This window comes from Sceloporus occidentalis, unplaced genomic scaffold (genome assembly GCF_023333645.1).
Source record: "Sceloporus occidentalis isolate IW3139 unplaced genomic scaffold, rSceOcc1.0.p SCAF_62, whole genome shotgun sequence".
Classification (NCBI taxonomy): domain Eukaryota; kingdom Metazoa; phylum Chordata; class Lepidosauria; order Squamata; family Phrynosomatidae; genus Sceloporus; species Sceloporus occidentalis.
In genome coordinates, this window is record NW_028317042.1 from 2,380,598 (window position 1) to 2,401,568 (window position 20,971).

The window sequence follows — 20,971 nt, forward strand, 5'->3', positions numbered from 1 at the left end:
GCATCACTAGAAAGTTGTCACCATTTTTTATCATACTTGGGTTTGACTTGGAGTCTCCGGGTGAAGCTCTGCTTCTCCAGGTCTCTGGGTCACTTTCTCTGGACAGGGGTGTTTGGCCAAACCTCCTCCGCCTCATACTCTCTGCACACTTAAGACTGTCAGAGGCTTGCCCTGCCCCAATATACAGCTAACCCAGCCTCCACAGATGAATAGCCCCGCCCCCACATGAAACCACTCCCCCAGAGTGCATTGGGTAGTTTACCCCGAGAAGTCCCCAGGTATGATTATTACATGATGTTTGTAAATGATCCTAATCATGCACGCAGGCACAACTGATTGCTCACACTTCTTATCGGTAAACATTTGCAACACCCTGAAAAGCCAAAATCAAACAAATAATTACATAATTTCCCTGCTTTTGATCCCCGCCGTGATTTCATTTTTCAATTTATCCATATTGTTTTCCTTAATTACCCATTTTTATTAATCCCATCGTTTCTGTTTGCTGTGTCTTACATACCTCCTCAAGGCACAATTTCTTCCTTTAAACCCTTCCTAACACTACCTAAGAATTGAGATAACTTCAGGACAGGCAATTAATTAGATGATGCTAGCTCTGCCACAGGCTTTCACTGATCTCAGCTTCCATGACGAAGGCTTTTTAACGAAATAGCCTCAAAATAATTACACTGATTGACTAAAAGCCCAAACCATAGTTTATGCCGAAAGCTGCGACAGCTCCCCTTCGTGATTCTTTCATGTGGGGTATTTATTAACCCCTTAAGGACAATAGGTGGTTCCTAAACCCATTGAAAACAATGCATTTTGAGCCCATGTACGGGCTTTGTCATTAAGGGGTTAAATGTACGTTTGGAATGCTGAAACACTAGGTCACAGAAGGTTCATTTTGTGATTCAAGACAAATGAACAGATTTTGAAGCAACCACCTGTCCTGTCATTGAATGAACCAGAAATTAATCTTTATGAATATAAATATATATATATATATATATTATTAACCCTAAGTGGATTTCACATTTTTAAATTAAGAAATATTTAAACAAATTTAATAATATACTGTAGATAATAGCGTTATAATAACATTAGTTTAAGCAATGTGTCTAATATATTAGATGGCCCACCCAAGAGCCGAATGCCTGCGTACTCATAAAAACTAGTTTTAAAATATTATTAGTCAGTCATTAGCTTATCAGTGACATCTTTCTATTAAAATCCAAGTTCTGATAATCCACTTAAACATTTTTTTTTTAGAAATGTTCCATAAATACCTTAAATCCAGTCTGCAATGTGATATATATACAGTTACGATATATCTCTGCCAATTGGCCCAAATCCATGCGTGCAAAGAAAGATATCGTGAAAGGGGGAGATGAACTAATTTAATTGGTACATCAATAACAAAATCTCAGATATGCAATATAACAGTGATATAGTGTCGATCTGAAATTTTGATATTGAGCTTTTTGATATTTTTTTTTATATTAAGCTAGATTTACCTTCTGTTTGTTGGCACTCTCTTAATAAATGTAATTTAATGGGGTTTTTTTCAGAATAAACTAGAAAAACTAACATGGAGAAATCGTATTCCTGCTTACTTAGTAAATTGTGCAGCTATTTTATTCATGGTAAGTAATTTGTTTTCTTTCTTTAGAATAGTATTTTTCATTGAAATAACTAAGACAATGGATATAGCCATACCCCTCGGGATTTCAGATGTCCTTTAACTAAAGAATGGTATTTAAAGTTATGAAAGATAAAAAACAAAGTTAAAACTCAATGCAATTCTAGAATTTCAAAAGAAAGAAATAATAATGTTTTGAAACCTCATATTTTTTTAAATTCCATTCTTTCACAATAGGCTTTAATAGCAGCTTTTTTCATGGTGGCATGGGACATCCTAAAGAGGTTAAATTCTTATTCCCCCGGAAAGTAATTCCCTGATATGTAATCCCAAATACGAGCAGCTAACTTTATGGTAAAGAAGAGTAAGGAAGAAATCCGTTAGATCTATCCCTAATGATTAAAACTTGACATCTGGATGAAAAATGGCTTCTGGTTTTGGGTCAATGCATTTAAATGATGAATGTCTTTCATAGATGGCGCTAACATTTTCAGCAGTGTTTGGGGTGATCATATACCGGATCACGACCGCAGCAGCCTTGGCATTCAGTGCCAATGAAGGAACCAGATCGAATGCCCGCGTGACAGTGACGGCTACGGCAGTTATCATTAATCTTGTGGTTATACTTATACTTGACGAAATTTATGGAATCGTTGCGAAATGGCTCACAGAAATAGGTAAGTTAATGTGAATAAATCCCAAGAGAAGAATGCTGACAAAATGCATGCCGACGGTAAAACCAAAAACAAATTCTTTATTGACCATTAAATTACGTTTGGCAACACAATGATTTGTAGAGAAATAAGTATTCCATAACTTTTATTTTATTCAAATTTGATACGCTAAATAATGGCTGTTTTTTCTAAATAAAGTGCTTTAGGTAGAAATATCTCTTATTTATCTGTGTATCTGAAGCAATTTTAAAAGTGTTATTATTGTTTTATTTATTCCAGAGGTACCAAAAACTGAGAAAACTTTTGAAGAACGGTTAATTCTGAAGGCGTTCCTATTGAAGTTCGTTAATTCCTATGCCTCAATATTTTATGTTGCCTTTTTTAAAGGAAGGTAAGAAACTTGCCTAAAGTATATTTATTTTCACATTTAAGTTACCCTTAGGCCAAAGAATAAGAACCGAATACGCAAGGCACCAGTTCATACGGTTTCCATTTCTGATGTTTCTATTTTTAATTGGTCCTTAATCAAAATGTACATTTTACATACTTGTACATCATTTTCTCACTATGATTTGGAAAAGGAAAAAAATAAAGATTGAGAAGAAAGGAAGGCTTAACTATTGTTTGCATTTTTTCTTTTCAATTGGCCTAAACATGATAAACAAATGCCACACCAAAGTGGTCCCAGACAGGGCCGGACTGGCGGTGGCCATGTCTATCCAGCCTCTTGCTGCACATTGCAGCACCCGATCTTCTACCGAGGTCTCGAACAACACATTTGGTTGCCAGATGCTTTAAAGCTGCCACAAACTCCATCAAAACCCTCCAAAATCCACTAACCCCTACATTCTTGGAGCAATTAAAGCCAAGTATAAAGCATTCGTACAGTGGCCATCATATGCCAGCAGAATAGGGATTGAGATTGTTTGACTAGATCCATTGTTTACCTTTAATCTGAATTATTTTGTAATAATATTGTTCTTAATCATTTTACTTCATCCCTAGGTTTGTTGGACGACCTGGAAACTACGCATATATATTCAATGATTACAGAGTTGAAGAAGTAGGTAAAACATGGCAAGAGAATTAAATTAGTAGGCAATTTTGTAATAGGTGCAACAGAAGAATATTAAAAGGTGTTAATATCAATCTAGATGGATAATAAGGTATCTTGGGCTACATCTATTTGATTTAATGTATATGTCTGCTCTTTAGCTGTTAAAGTCTGCAATTCTTTTGTATTTTGTTTTGTATGGAATATTGACCTTTTATACCTTTTTTGAAAGCAAAGCCTAAATTGATGTAGGAATGTAATAATACTGGATGACCAACATAGTTAAAAGATGAAACTGATGGTTAGGGAAGGTTAATTGTAGGTCGAGAAGGTAATCTTCATAAGCCTAAAAAATATAAAATAATATGAAAGCTGAATAAAAATAAAGAAGCAAATATACTTGCACACATATTTACACCAACACACTCTAGCACCAACACAAACTTTCACACACACTCATGCACGTATACCCATATACATGGTAACACACACTTATACATTTGCACTCATGCTCACATACACACTGCGTGTTCATGTTAACACACAGCCCAAGTTTGACTGCCCTTTTTAAAGAATTTTGGAGTGGCCTGGGGGTCAATTTCCCCCCTGCTCCCCCAGGCCAGCCAACTACTACGTAAATAAGAAGACTTTTGTGGCAACAAGTGCCTGCTTTTGTATTATATTAAACATTAGTTATTTTGTATTGGATGTTTAACATAGAGTAGACATCTATCATAAGTGGTGAATCGAGAAGCAAATGTTTTTTTATATATAATTATTGCGTCATGTATCAGATGACAAACTTCCAATAATGTAAAAGAGATGATTCTTCTCCTCATCTGCAGTGTGCACCAGGGGGCTGTTTAATGGAACTGTGTATTCAACTGAGTATCATTATGTTGGGGAAACAACTGATACAGAACAACTTATTTGAGATTGGAATACCGTAAGTATATTCATATTTCATGCAAACTCTGTTATTTCATACAAACGATGTCTCCTGTTCAAAAATAGAATGTTAGAAAGAATGCACATGCAGACATACATTTCCTAGAATGTTACATATTGTAATGGGTCAATATGTTTGCATTGGGTGCTACTACCCTTCTGGCTCCAAACACTATAGTTTCTGCTATCCCTGGAATTGCGTTGGCTGCTTGATGAATGTATGTCGTCTATGCCAAGAGGTTCCTGCACCTTTCACACAAAGTCAAGTTGCACAACGAGCACTTGACCCGATCCTTCAAATTTACTGGTATTGCCATGATCCGCTCCAGCAGCATATCAGTATCATGTATTGTTATCTGTTATCTATGCGTGTGTGGTATTTCCTACTATTTGTATTGTTTCGATGTGAAAGTTACCATCTTGCTAACGCATCTCCTTTTAAATGCTATCCCTGCCCTAACATGTTTGTGGAAATAGCTTTACAATCCCCTGAACATTTGTGATTAATGTCAAGAGACTCATGGGGATCTACAACCATGCATACGGTGTCCAGGAAGTGGGTTACAACTTCCTGCTTGGGCTAGCAGATGAGTTACGATGTGACATCCACAATATCCAATGGTAGAGAATGACCTCATTACCTAAGAACAGTTTTAAAAAAGCGGGTTCACCAATATTTAGTTAATTGAATGCTGTTTAATGTTAAGGTATCAGCCTGTAAGATACAATTAAGGTTATTTTAGCTCTCACTATTTATTCGTGTGCCTTTTCTCTTAATATTTATGTTCCTAGATAATGAAACTGTAAATAACATCTTGCTTCAGACAGCAATTAAAAACCCGAGACTGAAGGACCTGGTGACTCATAAATGGAATGTACATTAATAAATAGGAATATCCGTTTAAATATGCAAACAATAGATATAATCTGTCATCTCGGTGTTAGTAACATGGTGACTTATTCAGGTATTTTATAATATTTTGGTTTCAGAATAGTTCATTAAACTGTTCAAGTAACAGAAAGGCCCGGTTTCCCAAAGGCAGACTGGGCACATACATTACTGAAAGCAATTGGCATTGGTTAATTTTAGGTACACCCAAGCTGAACTCACTCTACCTAGTAATACCCCCCCCGTCTCTCTTTCATCAATTACCCAACAATATTTTGGTTTATTCTCTAAACTAATAGGCTTCGATTCACAATACACTCTAGAGGCCATACACCAGGGAACATCTCCTGCAAGGATGTCTGACCCTGTATAATGTATCATTAAGAGATCACCTTTTCCTCATATTCATTATACTGCAAATTCCCATGGATAGACCATTACAATATTCTTACTGGCTGATAAAGAACTCTTTTGGGTATGTTAGTCCAAAGTCACCTAAAATGGGGTTTATATGGACATATTCATTGGTAGGTGCTCTAATTGAACACAAACTTGGTTCTAGTCAGGGGCGTACCTAGAGTATTTGGCACCTGGGGCGGATCCTGTATGTGGCACCCCCTCCCCCCACACAAAAAAATGTATGTTGGCAGGCATATTTATTTCACAGATTTGTAAACTGTATGTCATCTGAAAAAAAAAATTAATACCTTATGAATAAATTAAACAAGTTTAAATAAATCAAATTTACTAAACAGATATGGTACAGCATAACTCCCATCACTATACAGTGAGCCAGACATTGACAGTAGTGTAGCATAACTCCCAGACATTGACAGTAGTGTAGCATAACTCCCATCACTATACAGTAAGCCAGACAGTGACGTGGTAAGCCTCTGCCCTTAAAACAGCCTGCCTGTGCCACCAGCTGTAGTGGCATCCCCCTGATGAGTAGCACCCGGGGTGGACCACCCCCCGGTAAGGTACTCTACTGTGTCTAGTTGCTTTCTTGACAAGCCATGTGTCCCTGGTCAGCTTGGATGTATCCCAAAGGACATTTTGTTGTTCTCTGAATCTGAAGTTGTAGCTACCTGAGTTAACACTTAGAATGGCTCATGTTGTCATGTATGGTCCATTCATAGAGACAATAACGGGTTATAAATAGTATGATACCATGGCATCCTGCACTTGTCATCAATTTTCCCAGAGGCTGTGCTAAACTTGGTTGATTATAGTATTATCCAAATTTAAATTTTAAATTATGTTAATCATACTTTTCAGGTTAAGACTAAACAATCCACCGCTTAATTACCTCCATGTATTTTTTTATTGACTCATTCAATTTAACCTGCAAGAGTCAGTCTGCAGAACATATGGAACATATGTATTGTCATCTTATGACTTCTCCAACATCTTTGGTTTGTTTACGATCTGGTACTCAGTTACCAGACATCAAATACAGGGATCAAATCTCCGGCAGTTCTGTTGGTGTCTGACCTCATTATACAATGATCATTCTGTTTTGCTTGATGTCAGTCTCCGAAACAAGTCTCCTGAGTAATACATTCCATTGTGGTTACAAGAAGAGCCCATTTAACGCAGCGTTAAATCCGTGAAGCCTTCAGTTTAAAACTGTTAAACAGGGAATAAGTTGTATATATTGAACACAAATATACAGCATAAAAATAAGAAATAAAAAGTTTCTCAGCCGTGAAGAGTGATCTGACATACTTCTGCATTGAAGAAACGCTGAAGCTTAAGTAAAATTCTAAAATTAAAAGTATGCTCTGGTCTTTTGTGCCCTAGCTCACAACCTTAAAATAAGTCTAATATTAAATACTGATAATCTCCCCTTTTCTAGGACTCATAAATGCATGAGGAGTAAGTGGAAACCACAGATCCACAACTTTACCAAGCAACATGTGCCCAAACAGCTTGTCAGTGCCAACTATTTCCCCAAACAGCGTCTTTGTGACATGTTAGCCACTAGCTTGTCTGTGGCATAATAGCTACCCAAACAGCCTGTCTGTGCCATCTTTGCCCCCAGTATGCCTGAACAATCTGGGTACCCACTTTACCTGTGCCATCTTAGCCCCAAACTGCTTTCTCCATCTGTGCAGACTGATCCAGCATGCAGGAAATGGATGCGATGTTACTTTCTGCATGCTGGACCAGACAACATGCAGGGGGAAAGTGTGAGAGTGTGGTATCAACTTAACAACTTAACAGAACTCAACTATCGACTCTCAATGCCCATTTTAACTCAACTGCAACTACAGTTGATGTGTTGCTACACAAGGTGTCTTTGCTAAGTAGCATCACCTCTATCTTAGAACCTTAAACCTCAGTGAATACACCAGTTTTGCAATGTATTAAAGCATTCTTGTTGTTTCCATACACATAATACATAATACTGCAACACAACCATACCCATCAAACAATCCGAGCTTCTAGAAAAGACGGACACCAAGGGTGAAAATAGGAGACATTGAGTCCTTGATTTCTTCTCACATCCCTTTATTGTCCCTACCCCTGGTTCTTGATGTTTGCCTTACCATTTTTTTTTTGTTATTATGAACTCCATACATATTTTCTGGATTTTGATTTGTTTTAATACAGATTCTGAAATCTTTACAGAGAGGAAAATTGTAGTCTTTATATATATATATATATATATAGTGAACAAAAGAAACCTCCAATTGACTTATTTCTATAAACTGCTGTAAAATAGACACCCGATTTTTAGAAAGAGTATAAAATGCATCTAGCTGAAAAAATGAGAATGTGCAGTTGTTTCATTGCATTAACCCCCGAAGGTCGAGGTGGTTAAATTATTGCTATTCAATTGAAATGTCACTAATGTTATTTTTTTCTTGTTTTAACCGCAATAAACTTTGATCTGTTATCCTGCTGTTTGTTGTATTACAGCAGTGGAAGCAAGAATTCATGTGGCAGTTCCCAATTCTCTAGGGCACCATAAGGGAAATCCTCATCATAAAAGTTTCCAGTCCAGCTTATATTCTTAAGTTTTATGTATATACACATTTGTTTCACTATAGAGAACAGCAAATACACACAAACATGGTCCAAAATATGTTTAATTCACATTATTAACCCTTAAAGGAATCCCGGGCAGTCTCCTGAGCAAAGTATCTATATTGAAGTGCGTTGTGAGTCCTTTAGTATGCATTCATTAAACTTACAAAATACATATTTAGTAGAAGCTGCAGCTCCAGAGGTCTCCTCAGTGGTCTGACATTTTGCTCCACTGATCAGCGGCAGGAAAGCTCTCTCTACAAAAGCAATGGGAGCACTTTCTTTATAGCCAGAAACTCTCACTATACAATAGAGAGGACTAATAGTAAGTATACCATGCAAACAGCTGGGGGTAAGGGAATGGGGCAAATACACCTGTCTGGTTTGCGCAATACCCCTTGTGACGGATCGTCCTGTGCCCCAGACTGGACACATCCGCCCGTCATCTCCTTCCCTCTCCCAGTAAGCGGACACGCTGTGGCTGTCCGAAGAAAGCAGTCACAGACCAGCACTTCCCTCAATCATGAGACAGGACTTCATGCTTTGAGGTTAAAAACAGAACTCTCTTTATTACAAACACACAGAATTTATATACAATCTACATTCACTGTGCACCGAACCCAACCCCCAATCCTATCAGCCACATCCCCTCACAAATCCCATCAGCCACATCCCCTCACAAATCCCATCGGTATACAGGGGATGTATCAGGTGAGGGGATTAAGGGATACAATGGGTTCCCCCACCTGTGTTATCCCCCCTGTAGTGCGGGTGCCGTCTGGGCAGACAGGGCTGTGTTGGCTGATTAAGAGCCCCAGCCAGATTATAGGATCGTCTCTTTGAAGGCTGGAGCTGCAGCCACATTCAAACGGTACAAATAAATATAATAATAATAATAACAGTGAAGATCAGACATAGGTTCTTCACACCCCTCTATTTGCATGGGGGACGCCATATAAAGATTTAAAGGGACCTCTTAGCTATAATCTGCATTAACTCTCACTAAAGTACTGCAAAGTAATAATAATAACACTTCCCAAAGGCAAAGCTTAAGGGAAAGAAGAACGTGTATAGGGTAGCTTTGGCTATTATGGACAACCACCAGAAAAGTGACACCCATGACAAATCACGTCTGTTGAGGACTCCCCGACTTAGATCATATTAATTAGATGAATTCATTACTATATTACTATGAGAGCAACATGTGCTCAGTATCGTTGAACTTCAAGTCTTACCAGGCTGGTATTGTTTAAGGGAAATCAGTTATTTCAGTGCAGGTTGAAACGCGTCGGAAAATGGTGATTTTTTTCCCCTGTTTAATTACACCATTTACCGGAGAATGCCATTGTAGTGAATTCATTGAGACACTTGATTGTGCTTGATTCGTCAATCATAGTTTTTATTCAGTATGTATTTTATTAGAACACAAATCATACCTTCGCTGAAAAAGCATTTTTCCAGGTATTGTGAATGGAGAGCATTAATTATCCAGTGAGTCACGTTCTACTACAAATTATGAAATGATGTATTTTATATGTGAAGGCTTATGGAATAGGTTATCTTATGTTTACATATTATAATATTGTGCCCATACTGGCTGTTGTCATTTGCCAATATAATAGATTTTACATGCCCTTTATTATTATTATTATTATTTTATTTTTTTTATTATAGAGTTTAGCATAAATAAAAGGTACGAGAGTTCTCCAAGTATCTCAGATGAGTTATGTTCCTAATGGTTTCTATAGTTAACTCACAAGCTTAAAGGGACACCTCTACTATAGAAGAGTGCATATTAAAGTACTCTGTGAGTTACCCTTACCCTATGTAAGTAATTTAATAGGTAAATCTTAGAAAATAAAAAAAAATTAAATAACTTAATGAAACACTTACCTGAAACAGAATTTCCAACCCTGGTGTTAAATCATTTTAAAATTGTTTAAAATCTGCTTAAGCAGCCAATCAGTGGCAGGAAAGCGCGCCCATTGAAATCAATGGAAAGACTTTATATGTACGCATTGTGGTCTAAAAAGATCCCTGTATGCAGCAGGGCCAGCGGAGATGAGTACATCACATATCTAGCTGGGGGTTGAGTAAATGGGGCAAATACATTTGAGGGGATTCTGACCACATGTAAAAGTTAAAGAGACCACGCACCTATCATATGCGTTAAAGTGCATACAATAGTTGGACTGTCCCTTTAACTTTAAAAGTTGTGTGACATTTGAGAACATTACAAGTGTTCCAATCAGAAAGTCTACGAAAAGAGATTTTCCAGGCTCTCAAGTTGAGTAAGTTGAGTTTAGACTTAATACAATTGCGCAAGTTAAAGTTACAGTCAAACTAATAAAGTTATTTAGTTAATTTGCTCCCAGGTCAGCCTTAGAACTATAGATTAACCCCTTAATGACAAAGCCCTACATGTACGGGCTCAAAATGCATTGTTTTTAATGGGTTTTGGGACCGCCCATTGTCCTTAAGGGGTTAAGGAAAAATTAAGCAAAATCTTCTCCTTTTTAAGAAAGTGTGCAACTCCCCCTTTAGGAGAAGGGAATTCATAATTATAATTCTACTCTCGAAAGGTAAGGCACTCGACCTGTTTCTTCTCATTTTTATACGTCTAGTGAGTCATGAATAAAAAAAAAAGAGGGAGAATCCGCCGGCTGATTTTTCATCTGTGTCTTTGTTCTACCTCTTCCAGACGCATCACATCTGTTGTGCCAATTTACCTTTCTCACCCTAATACCCAAAAGCAGTTTAAAACCTGTCTGACACCCGATATGAGGTTCTGATATACATTCCAGTCCCCTGCAAAAGTGCAATTACTCATTGAGGAATCGTCTGGGTCTCTCAAATTTCAAAAATTGGAAATATGTGAACGACTTTTGGTGTTCTGCATTGTTATGCTGGATAAATACTCTTTAGTAATAACACTTTGTCATTATGTTTACTTGAAACACATAGTTACACTGTTAATTGGATTTTTTGCATAACTGCCAAGGAACGCAAGTGTAAATATGGTTTCTTAAGACTATAAAAGATAGTGTAGTTAAAAAAAAATCCGCTAAACGGAAATATTTTCCTGGCCATCTCATAAATGAGGGCATTTTCATCATTCAGGACCTCTTGGGACCCACCCCAAGTGTAAAGGCGAATCCAGACGTTGACCTCCTTACTCACTTGTGCCTAGAGGGAGACCAACTTTATCCCATTGATGTGGCCCACAATAGATTGAAAGGGACATCTGGCGTTGTTTGAGTTGTGGACTGTCAGTGTGGGTCCTACACAGTGTTGGTCTTCTGGTAGAAGGTGGGCCAAGGTAAATGAGCTGTAATGACTGCCGGTACCTACTCATGTTTCTTGGGCACTTCAGTTGTCTGTTATTTTGAGTGAGAGGGCCCTTCTTTGGGGTCTATTCAGTAAAAGGATGTATTCACTAATGGGAGATTTGTGGTTTCAATTCCTTTGCCTTCAAAATATTATGAAGCTCCAACCCAACTGAGCTTCTGCTGCAGGAAGAGCTTGGCTGGCCCTGTATAATGTATAAATAAATCAGTGAGATTTCTATAGTGTCCTCACCCATTGAATTATGTAGGGCCAGCTACTTCTTGCTGGAGAAACCTGCCAGTGTTGGGTTTATTGAATCACAACCCTCCTGCAAGTAGGAATTAAACCATGTCTATTTTTTGGTGTGTATTTTAGCCAGAATTTGGACCACGTCTAGACCAAGTATATTGTTGCCACTATGTTACTTGGCTGAAAGTTTCAAGAAAGTCCCTGAGTTTGAGTACCGAAGCATTGAACACACTCGTTAGTATCAGAAAGGGTTAGACAAACATTTAAAATTGAGGACAATTGATGGAAAATGTACATTTGTTTTTATTGGCCCAAGAAAAAATGAAATAAATTGACAAAAACTTAGTTTTTACTCCTTTTTGATCCAATAAACATTTTTTTTTATCTGTAGACCTGGAGGCTGCTGTTGTTGTCATGTTTTGTGATATTTCAGGTGCCTTTCTCTGCACCCTCACCAGACTGAGATGGTTCTTGATTATCTTGACTATGATGAGGAACCAAGGTGTTTGTCTAGTAGATCAGCTAAGAGAGCAGAGCTAAAACACAGACAACTGGCTAATACTCGGCTGTCTGAAAGCATCATACAGTGCAAAAACTAAAAAGAAAACAGTACTTTATTTAAAAAAACACATTTTTAATTTGATACCAGTAATAAGAATGATGGACGGTCCACTTTAAGCTTTTGCAAAGTCAAACGTCTATTCTCCATGTGAAAATGATATTTAGTTTCTAGGAGATCATGTAATAAATTGTAATAAATCACAGGATAACCCAATAGGTGACACAGAAGAATAATTTTAGCCTTAATTAGAGGGATGCCGTATTTTTAACATTATAAGCTTTTTTGCACTGTATCAGATGAAGTTCCCTAATTTTTACCAAACAGCTGTTTTCTGGATATGTTTTTGATCTTGAGTGCGAAAAAATACCTGTGGCACTTAATCAATCACTTGTGGAACTAAACATTTGTAGTGAAAACTATTCAAATGCCAGCAGTTACTAGGGCTTCTAATTAATGCCAGGAATTGCATAATCCTAGGGAGTGGATATATCTCAGAATATCCCTAATTAAATATAATTGTATTCACTATTCAATTACTTCATTAGAATCCCCTGACATTGTCTTGTGTTGAAAAACGAAAAACTAAAAACACCCAAAAAACACGTGTAAGGTGATGGTAAAAGAATAGGAACCAAAAATTACTTCTCTAATGTATCACTGCCGCAGCCCAACCAGAACGCTCCTCTCGGCGTTCAAACACGTAACCAGCAAAATTCGGGGCGCATGTGTACATAGAAAAAAGAAATAATCTTATAGTGTAATATTGTCAAGAACAAGAAGCTATGTAAAAGGTGTGAAATGCACTGTTTGTGAGTGCATTTCACACCTTTTACATAGCTTCTTGTTCTTGACAATATTACACTATAAGATTATTGTCTTGTGTTTCCAATTTTTGAAAGGACATGTTTTTATGATGGAGAAATGTATCAATGTAACGGAGAAATCCCCAAAAACAATTAAAAAAAGCTGAAATTGTTGGCTTATGAAATGATAATATTAGAAAGAAAGTATTAAAATTCTAGTACACAATTTCTGTTATTATAAGGTGGTAGAGTTGTGGGTCAAATAAAGTATTTGTTATAATGAAATTTGGAAGGGTCAACAGAGACATACTTGCCACATGTTGAATTCCCTTCATTACATTACTACATTATGTAGTGGTGCGGTGATGTCATGGTCTACCACTTTATGCTTGCCTGCAGTTGGGGCAAAAGTCTGGCAGTCAGGTGGGGGGGGCTAGCCCACGGGACAATTGCCCTTAAGGCTAGTTCAAAATTCTTCTAGTAGGACCATTCCAATCTCAGAGGCATGAGTACAACAGTAACGGTGTGGCTGCTTGCGCACCGTGCGTCCAGCTATACAGGGAAGGCTGTAGAAAAGGTGATGATGTGAGGTAATGAGGTATAATTGACAGTGTGGGGTATGACATAGTGAGATGTTTTAGTGTAAATGTGCGTGAAGGAGTGTGTTACAGTAAGTGTGTGTTACGATAAGTGTGTATGGGTGTGTGTTCTTGTGTGTGTTCAATAAACAAAGCCAGAGACAAGTGGACATTTATTAATGGTACCTCCACCCACTTGTGAACACCAATATCGACTATCCACCATTTTGTTTTTTGTCTGTTCCTGCATATAAGGACTTTAATAAGAAGACAAAAACACCCCCAAACAGGCAGATATGACTAATCCACCTTGGAACAGCCAAAAAGCCAACTACATAAACATAATGTACCTCAGAACTTTTTAATGAGCTGACCCTGAGTATCTCCAAGAAGTAACAAGACAACAACCATGGTTCTTATACTGGTCCTTATTATGGCTTATCATGACTTCTCAGGCTATAAAGATCTTCTGAATTAAGTCATCTGAATTATACTTTACTGAGAGGATGGTAGATATGGGGAACAACATCCCAGCCCAAGTGGAAGATGTTAAAAACAAGAAGGGAATTCGACAAGAGTCGAAATCGACTCTAAGACGAGACCAAGACTGATAAAGGATTAGGCAGGAAAAACGGTTCTTATCTGCCTTTACAGTCAATGTCTCTATGAATTCAATAATGTATTGGGCTGATCTGATATTAGAGTAGAATATAAATATTATAATATATCAGCTCTATTCTGTGCGAACCTGAGAATCTACTCATCCATTCTTATGCATTCCAATGTATGAATATATATTTTAGAAAATACATGGATTTTATGTATTTTGCAAATTTTTGAATGTGTATATACCTGTAATATATTAATGCCGGTGTCAACCCTGCTTAATGTGTTCCCCAACCTTGCCCTGCATTTAACTCCTTCAAGAACAGAAGTCCATTGAATTGCTGCAGGGTGAGATCATTATTATAACAGCGAGCTATAAACTTGGCAAATCTCACTTAGCTTTGTGCATGTTATTGCAAACACCCCATAAATTCATTGTAAGTAAACAAGCGACTTTAGTTGACATTCGCATATGGGTGGTTAGTCTTGAAACATAAATCATAAGTACAGTCCTCTCATGTGGATTTCCCTCTCCACTTCCATGTTTATTTGTGTCAAAACCAATTATTTAAAAAAAAGATAACGCCCCCAAAAGAATAACTGTTTTTTTTACCATTCGTTTATCAAAGTTTTATGTGCGTCCAAGAGTATATTGACCTGCGTATCAACGCTATCTGCCTGGGAGTCATGGGAGTTCCCATCCAGCCACACATGGAGACCACGTTTCCTAGCCTGCTTTGTCACAGACTGTGACTAGTATATGTTTTTAACGTAGCTATTAGTAATTATTTACAATGTGCCTAACATATTGACACATTGTAAACCACTCTGGAACGCCTAGGGCTAATACAGGTCCTGCTCCCAACGTTTCAAACGGCCAAAGATAGACAGTCTTCCCCTAGAGAGTGTGCTTAGGGACATGGGTAGGGGCAAATAGTCAAGGAAGGGCGCATAATATCTAATTTTTACAGCAGCTTTGCAACTATTTACGTTCTACAGGGACACACCTTTACAACCATCAACAACAACCAAATAACAGCATTTGATGTTTGAAGGATGTGCTCTTTCTCAGACATACACTTGAAAGACTAAGCAACATACTGTTTTGCACAGTTTCACAGTATTACAAGGGTTAATACTATTTGATCCCAACCAACTGCCCAACTGAGCAAAACAGTATGTTGCGGAGCCTCTCACATGTGTGTCTGAAGAAGGGCACATCCTTCATATACCAGCAGGTGTTAGTTGGTTGTTGTTGACGGTTGTAAAGATGTATTCCTGTAGTATCATAAATATTTGCATAGCTGCTGTAAAATAAGATATTATGCACCCTTCCTGGACCAATTGCCCCTAGCCCTTCCCTTGTCTTTCATTGCCCACTTGAAATGTTGGGAGCAGGAGCTGTATTAGCCCTAGGCATTTCAGACTGCAAACAGGGGGATACGTGGAATATTCTTCCTAGGGAGACAGGTCAAAAGTGGTGAAAGGCCCTGGGACACTTCACTAAGGGGCAGATCTCCCTACTGAAACCCAGATCCCTGTTTGCATCTTTCCTCCCCGATATCCCTCATTTCAAAGAGCTTGGAATGTTTAGTGTGTATGGGTGTATGAAATCATAATAATGTTTACTTAAAACTGCAAGGCAAAATAGTAAATCTGGGTATACATTAATTAGCACACAATGGTGTGAAAACCCGATGACATAATAATCTAGAATGAAAAATCGAATGGGGAACCATCAAAGAGTATTCTTACCTGGAGTGCCATTTGGTCTAAGTGTCCGGTCCTGGTTGGGAGGTATGATATTTACTTTCGCATGTATGCCGAATGGCTTTATAACTGAGTGAAAACCATCATGCATCATTCCTTAATATCCTCGGGATTGTCTGTTTTTCTCTGGGTTTTTTTGGCTATTCTTCCCTACCTCTTACTCCCTAGTAATTTGAAATAACTGTAAAATTAAAATATTAGAGTAGATCTTGTGCTTCAGGATAGTCACAGTACATAATGTACAGATGTGCTTACCACACTCCCAAAGGAGTAAAGGGATAGTCATATCCAAACAATGCATTTTCTATCACGCTTGTTACATAGCAAAAAGTATAAAAGCCACTAAGTACTATTGAAAACTAGCAGAACAGTGCCGAAAGCACAATCCATGTGTAAACAGAGACATTATTTCTCTCCAAGTAACATGCAGATTAAGTATCAGTTTAACTGCTTGCATGCTATAACAGTAGGTTATTAAAGGGACTGGGTGAAAAAATATTGTGTAACAATGTATGCAAATATATAATGTGATATACGGTATATACATGAATTAGAGTTCCAAGACAAGAGGTTTGGGTCTATTCACTAAGAAGTTGCATTCTCAGTTAAATCATAAAACAATGATGACGAGAAACTCACATGCCCTCGTCTGAAACTCTTAAAATGTACTGTTTAAACTCCTTGCAATATAAGTACATTAAAATAATAAAATGAAAACAAAATTAAGCAAAATTGTGTTCCCCTGGACTCTCTATTAATTAAGGGGGAAGGTTTATAGGGTTTGAAAATTATTAAAACAACTTTGGAGAAATCAATGTCATCTATGTTCCCCTGTACCCTTATCCCCTGTCCATTGGGATGGGGAGGATAAAAACATAACCTGAGACTCAGGGACAAAATATGATAACTCCAAAGCAGATGCCGTCGGACCCTGCGTATGCGCAGGCCACTCCAATGATAGCCGACCATTTACTCCTGTGGCAGTATACGCATGTGCAGGCCATTTCTCCATCTATTTGTGCACTTGGCTTGGGGCGGGGTTATCTGCCTGGGGCCTATTTTAGGGCTCCTTAGCTGTCCACTGGCTCCATGTCAAAGAGATTCATTGCTTGTTCTCTGGGCTCTGCTCGTGCTTCTCAGTTATCCTGTTTGTTCTGGTTCTGACGTCGGCTACGTCTCACGGCTATCCTGACTTCTCCAATCCTCAACCTCGGCTTCGTTTGTGGACTGCTATACCCGTGTCCCAGACGCCTGTTCTGGTTCGTGTCTGGGTTCTGCACTGTGGATCCTCAGTTACTGATCCTGACCATTCCCGGCCGTTACAGCAGTCAAGAAAAAAAACATGAAAAAAATATGAATTTTCGTTACCACAATAAGACACGTTACCAGACCTAAGAAAAGTATAGCAGATAATAGTTTACATTTTGTTGGAAATATTATTTCCAGTAAATCCCATGTCAATCCCTGCATGCTATTTATCAAACAACCTCATCTTTACAACTGGAGGGTTTGCTCTTTATTTTTTCAAAGTGTACGTGAAGATATTTTTTTCTCACCTTTTGATAAATCTAGGATTAAGCAAAGCATTTGCCAAATTACATTCCATGCATCTCACAAAGATCACTCCATACCTGCCACTGACGTCAGTAACGTCAACATGAATTCACGCCTTTGGGTTGTTACACCGGGCCGGATTTACAAAGAGAAATTCTTGGGCGAAATAATAAACATGTTGATCAATAACCATGGAAACCAATTAAATACTCATGCTGACCGCTCGGCCTTCAGACCCTTCTCCAATTAATTTTCTTTGTACATTTTTCCCATGCCATTTTATCCAGATGTAAGCCTTGAATTCTAAAGAACACTTTGCAACATAGCAACAAATATAATATTTCGGTTGATTCTTCAAAAATGTCAAACTGTATATACTGATTATGCGAATGTGTACATGACATTAACTAATCCGGATAAAAATTATGTAATTTTGTAAGCCTGGGTGCATTTCCCATATTGTGTTTTGGACATTATATACTATTTGCATTGTCTGGTGTTATATCATATATATCCAGACAAAATATTTACTTGAATTGTTTTATTATATATATATATACAAATTTGCCAATTTATTTTATCCGTCGGTTTCGTACATTTTGAATAGATGCTTGGGTTTCATTATGATGTCATATGTTGTCTCACCTACATAACTTGGTGGTGACAATCCTTGGCCTTCCATCCATGGAATACTGGAATACCCCATCTCCATCCCTCTTTTCTGAATGTTCCAATAAACAGGATATTTGTCTTGACAGCTGAGAGCTGGGGCAAAAGCCAAACTGTCAAGAACTGTCCAAGAAAATGTTTAGTCTTTTGGTGGCAGTGGAATATTATGGAGCACAAACAAATATTTGTTTCGTGGGGATTCTAGGAAAACATAAAGGGTAAATGATGCTTGAAGCTCCTGTATATAATACAAGAATAAAATGTACCAACTGACATTTACTACTATTTTAATAAATTGTGTTCGTTGGAAGTATATTTGGATGAGAGATCAGGTCTTATCATTTTGTAATATATAAAAGATTGTATAAATGCATTTTTAACTGTATTTTTCAGAAAATTAAAGAAACTTTACAGGAAGCTTAAAGGCGATTCGACCGAACCTAGAGAAAACAATTTGCATAATTCGAGGCAGACGCAGCAATGGATCCGTGACTATGCCCTTGAACCCTTTACAGGACTTACACCGGAATATATGGAAATGAGTAAGAAATATCTCTCTCTCTTTTGATTACATTGTTACGTTGGTATGAAATATCTCTACTACCCATCTTCAAGCTGACATTTGTGATCTTGAAGAAACACAAACGTGACAAGTGGCGCCATACTGTTTGTTCCTGTTTCATACATCCTTCATCAAGTTGTTACCTTCGTGTCGAGATGACTATATCTTGTATTTTTAATGCCAAATAAGATATTAATACAACACAGCATTCTTCCCTAAAGATAAATATTGTAACTAATTGGCACTAGCAAGACCAAAGAGGCAAACATTATCAAGCATCCTTTCAATTATTAGAAAAAAATATTGCTTATTAATAACAGTTATATCCTTTTTTCATCTAATTGGAGCAATGCTTGTTTAGAGTAGCAGTAAATGTTTAAATGTTCTTTACAAAATAAACAGGTAAACCTTACTTACAAGTAAGTTTTTCGGAGTTGTCCCCTTAACATATTAAGAGAAAAACCTTAAGAAAAAGAAAAACTCTTAACATACCCGCCAGCTTTCTTCGGCACATCTCTGTGAGTGCAAGAGCCGGCTGTGTCCATTCTACACAGTCCGATCCTCATGGTCAAGTGAGGATCCTACAGCGGCTTTAAAGTTTGCTTGGTCATTTTCTAGAGCAAAATAAAAGCTATTGGCACTTTAATACCACTGACTTCTTGCTTACTCAGATAAGATCGGGCACATTGATCAACTATGATCTCTACAGGTCAGTAAGTCTCTTGAAGAAGCACATTGAGTGGTGCTGCCCTCTAGTGTATGGATGAGAGTTGCACATATACACTATGGTAGGACAGACTGTCAAAAGTGAGTGCTCATGTAATTATAGTAATCTACGTTATAAAAAGTTTTAAAGCAACAGCATGCTCCCAGCTGATCTATGGGTATCCTGATCACTGATAACATCCCCCACCCGAAAACCCAGTCCCCCTGTAAAAATAAAATTAAAAAAACCCAAAATAAAAACACAAAAAGGCTCAATATTTTTTGGGGAAAAACATGAGTTGATGCGCTTTTGTGGACCTCCCAACTAGAATGATGCCAAGGGTAATGGGAGATGTACCCCTCAAAAGCAGGTGCACCAAGGGTACAAAGTGTCCCATCCTTATGGACATTTGATTTCTTCACTCTATATTTTATTTCTTTAGCACAATTACTTAATTTAAACCTTTCCTTTGGGCACTTACATTGGGACATATTATATAATGTTATATGGCCATACATTGCGCTAGGATCATTCCTACTTTGGTGGTCATGAACGAACACTTTATTTTTTGGTAATGTCAGCAGATATTCCATGAAAAAAAGGTTGAAATTTTAGGCTATACTCTTAGTGCATTCTAATCGCTGATCAATGAGGATATGGGGAAGGCAAGAATGCCTACAAAATCTATCCATCACTAGTTAAACATTAACTGTCAAAATGTATGTTTAATTAGAAATATAGCTTTAATAATTTCCCATAAATGGTATCGTTAATCTTAAAGGATTTGAATTTTAGGTTCAGACATAACCTGAGCGAAAATAATGGCGAAACATTAAAGCATGAAATAATAGGTCTATTTTTCATGTCACTGGTCAACTTATTACCTCTTCTACTTCATATCCATAAACTATGCCTGAAAAGTCTTTCACTTGGGATAATTACCCATATGATTCATGGTGTTGACACTTGGCATGATTCTACTAAGCTTGGCGCGGTCTTTTTTTTTCTCAATGTGTCCAAAGTTTCCATTCTTCAGAAACAAAGTGCTCATAATTATTTTATATTCTATTTTATTACTAATCCATATTTTAATCTGACCTATGAGTAACTCCAATACACAGGCAACAAGTAAGGACCATAACAAGTATGGCAGACATGGTTGTAAGGCATTACAAAGGATGTATCTATTTATATCCCTAAAGTGTCATGAGTGTTATTCTCATAAAAGAGACATTTCATGTCATACAACCACATTGCAGATAATAAGACCCTTGTCATGTGTATTGCTACATAGTCAATAATCTGATGACCCAAGACATCAAATCAAGAGGGCACAGTTCTCTTG

The 20,971-nt window shown here is 37.5% G+C and overlaps 1 protein-coding gene across 1 annotated transcript in view; it reads left to right on the forward strand.

The window, feature by feature from the left end:
* LOC149287293 (anoctamin-2-like) overlaps window positions 1-20,971 on the forward strand; it is an 81,860-nt gene that overhangs the window by 49,453 nt on the left and 11,436 nt on the right. Inside the window, exons 14-19 of the mRNA XM_089493012.1 lie at window positions 1,572-1,646; window positions 2,118-2,319; window positions 2,596-2,707; window positions 3,322-3,379; window positions 4,216-4,316; window positions 18,752-18,900. Of these exons, the coding sequence (XP_089349138.1) occupies window positions 1,572-1,646; window positions 2,118-2,319; window positions 2,596-2,707; window positions 3,322-3,379; window positions 4,216-4,316; window positions 18,752-18,900 (697 nt within the window). The remainder of the gene's footprint in view (window positions 1-1,571; window positions 1,647-2,117; window positions 2,320-2,595; window positions 2,708-3,321; window positions 3,380-4,215; window positions 4,317-18,751; window positions 18,901-20,971) is intronic.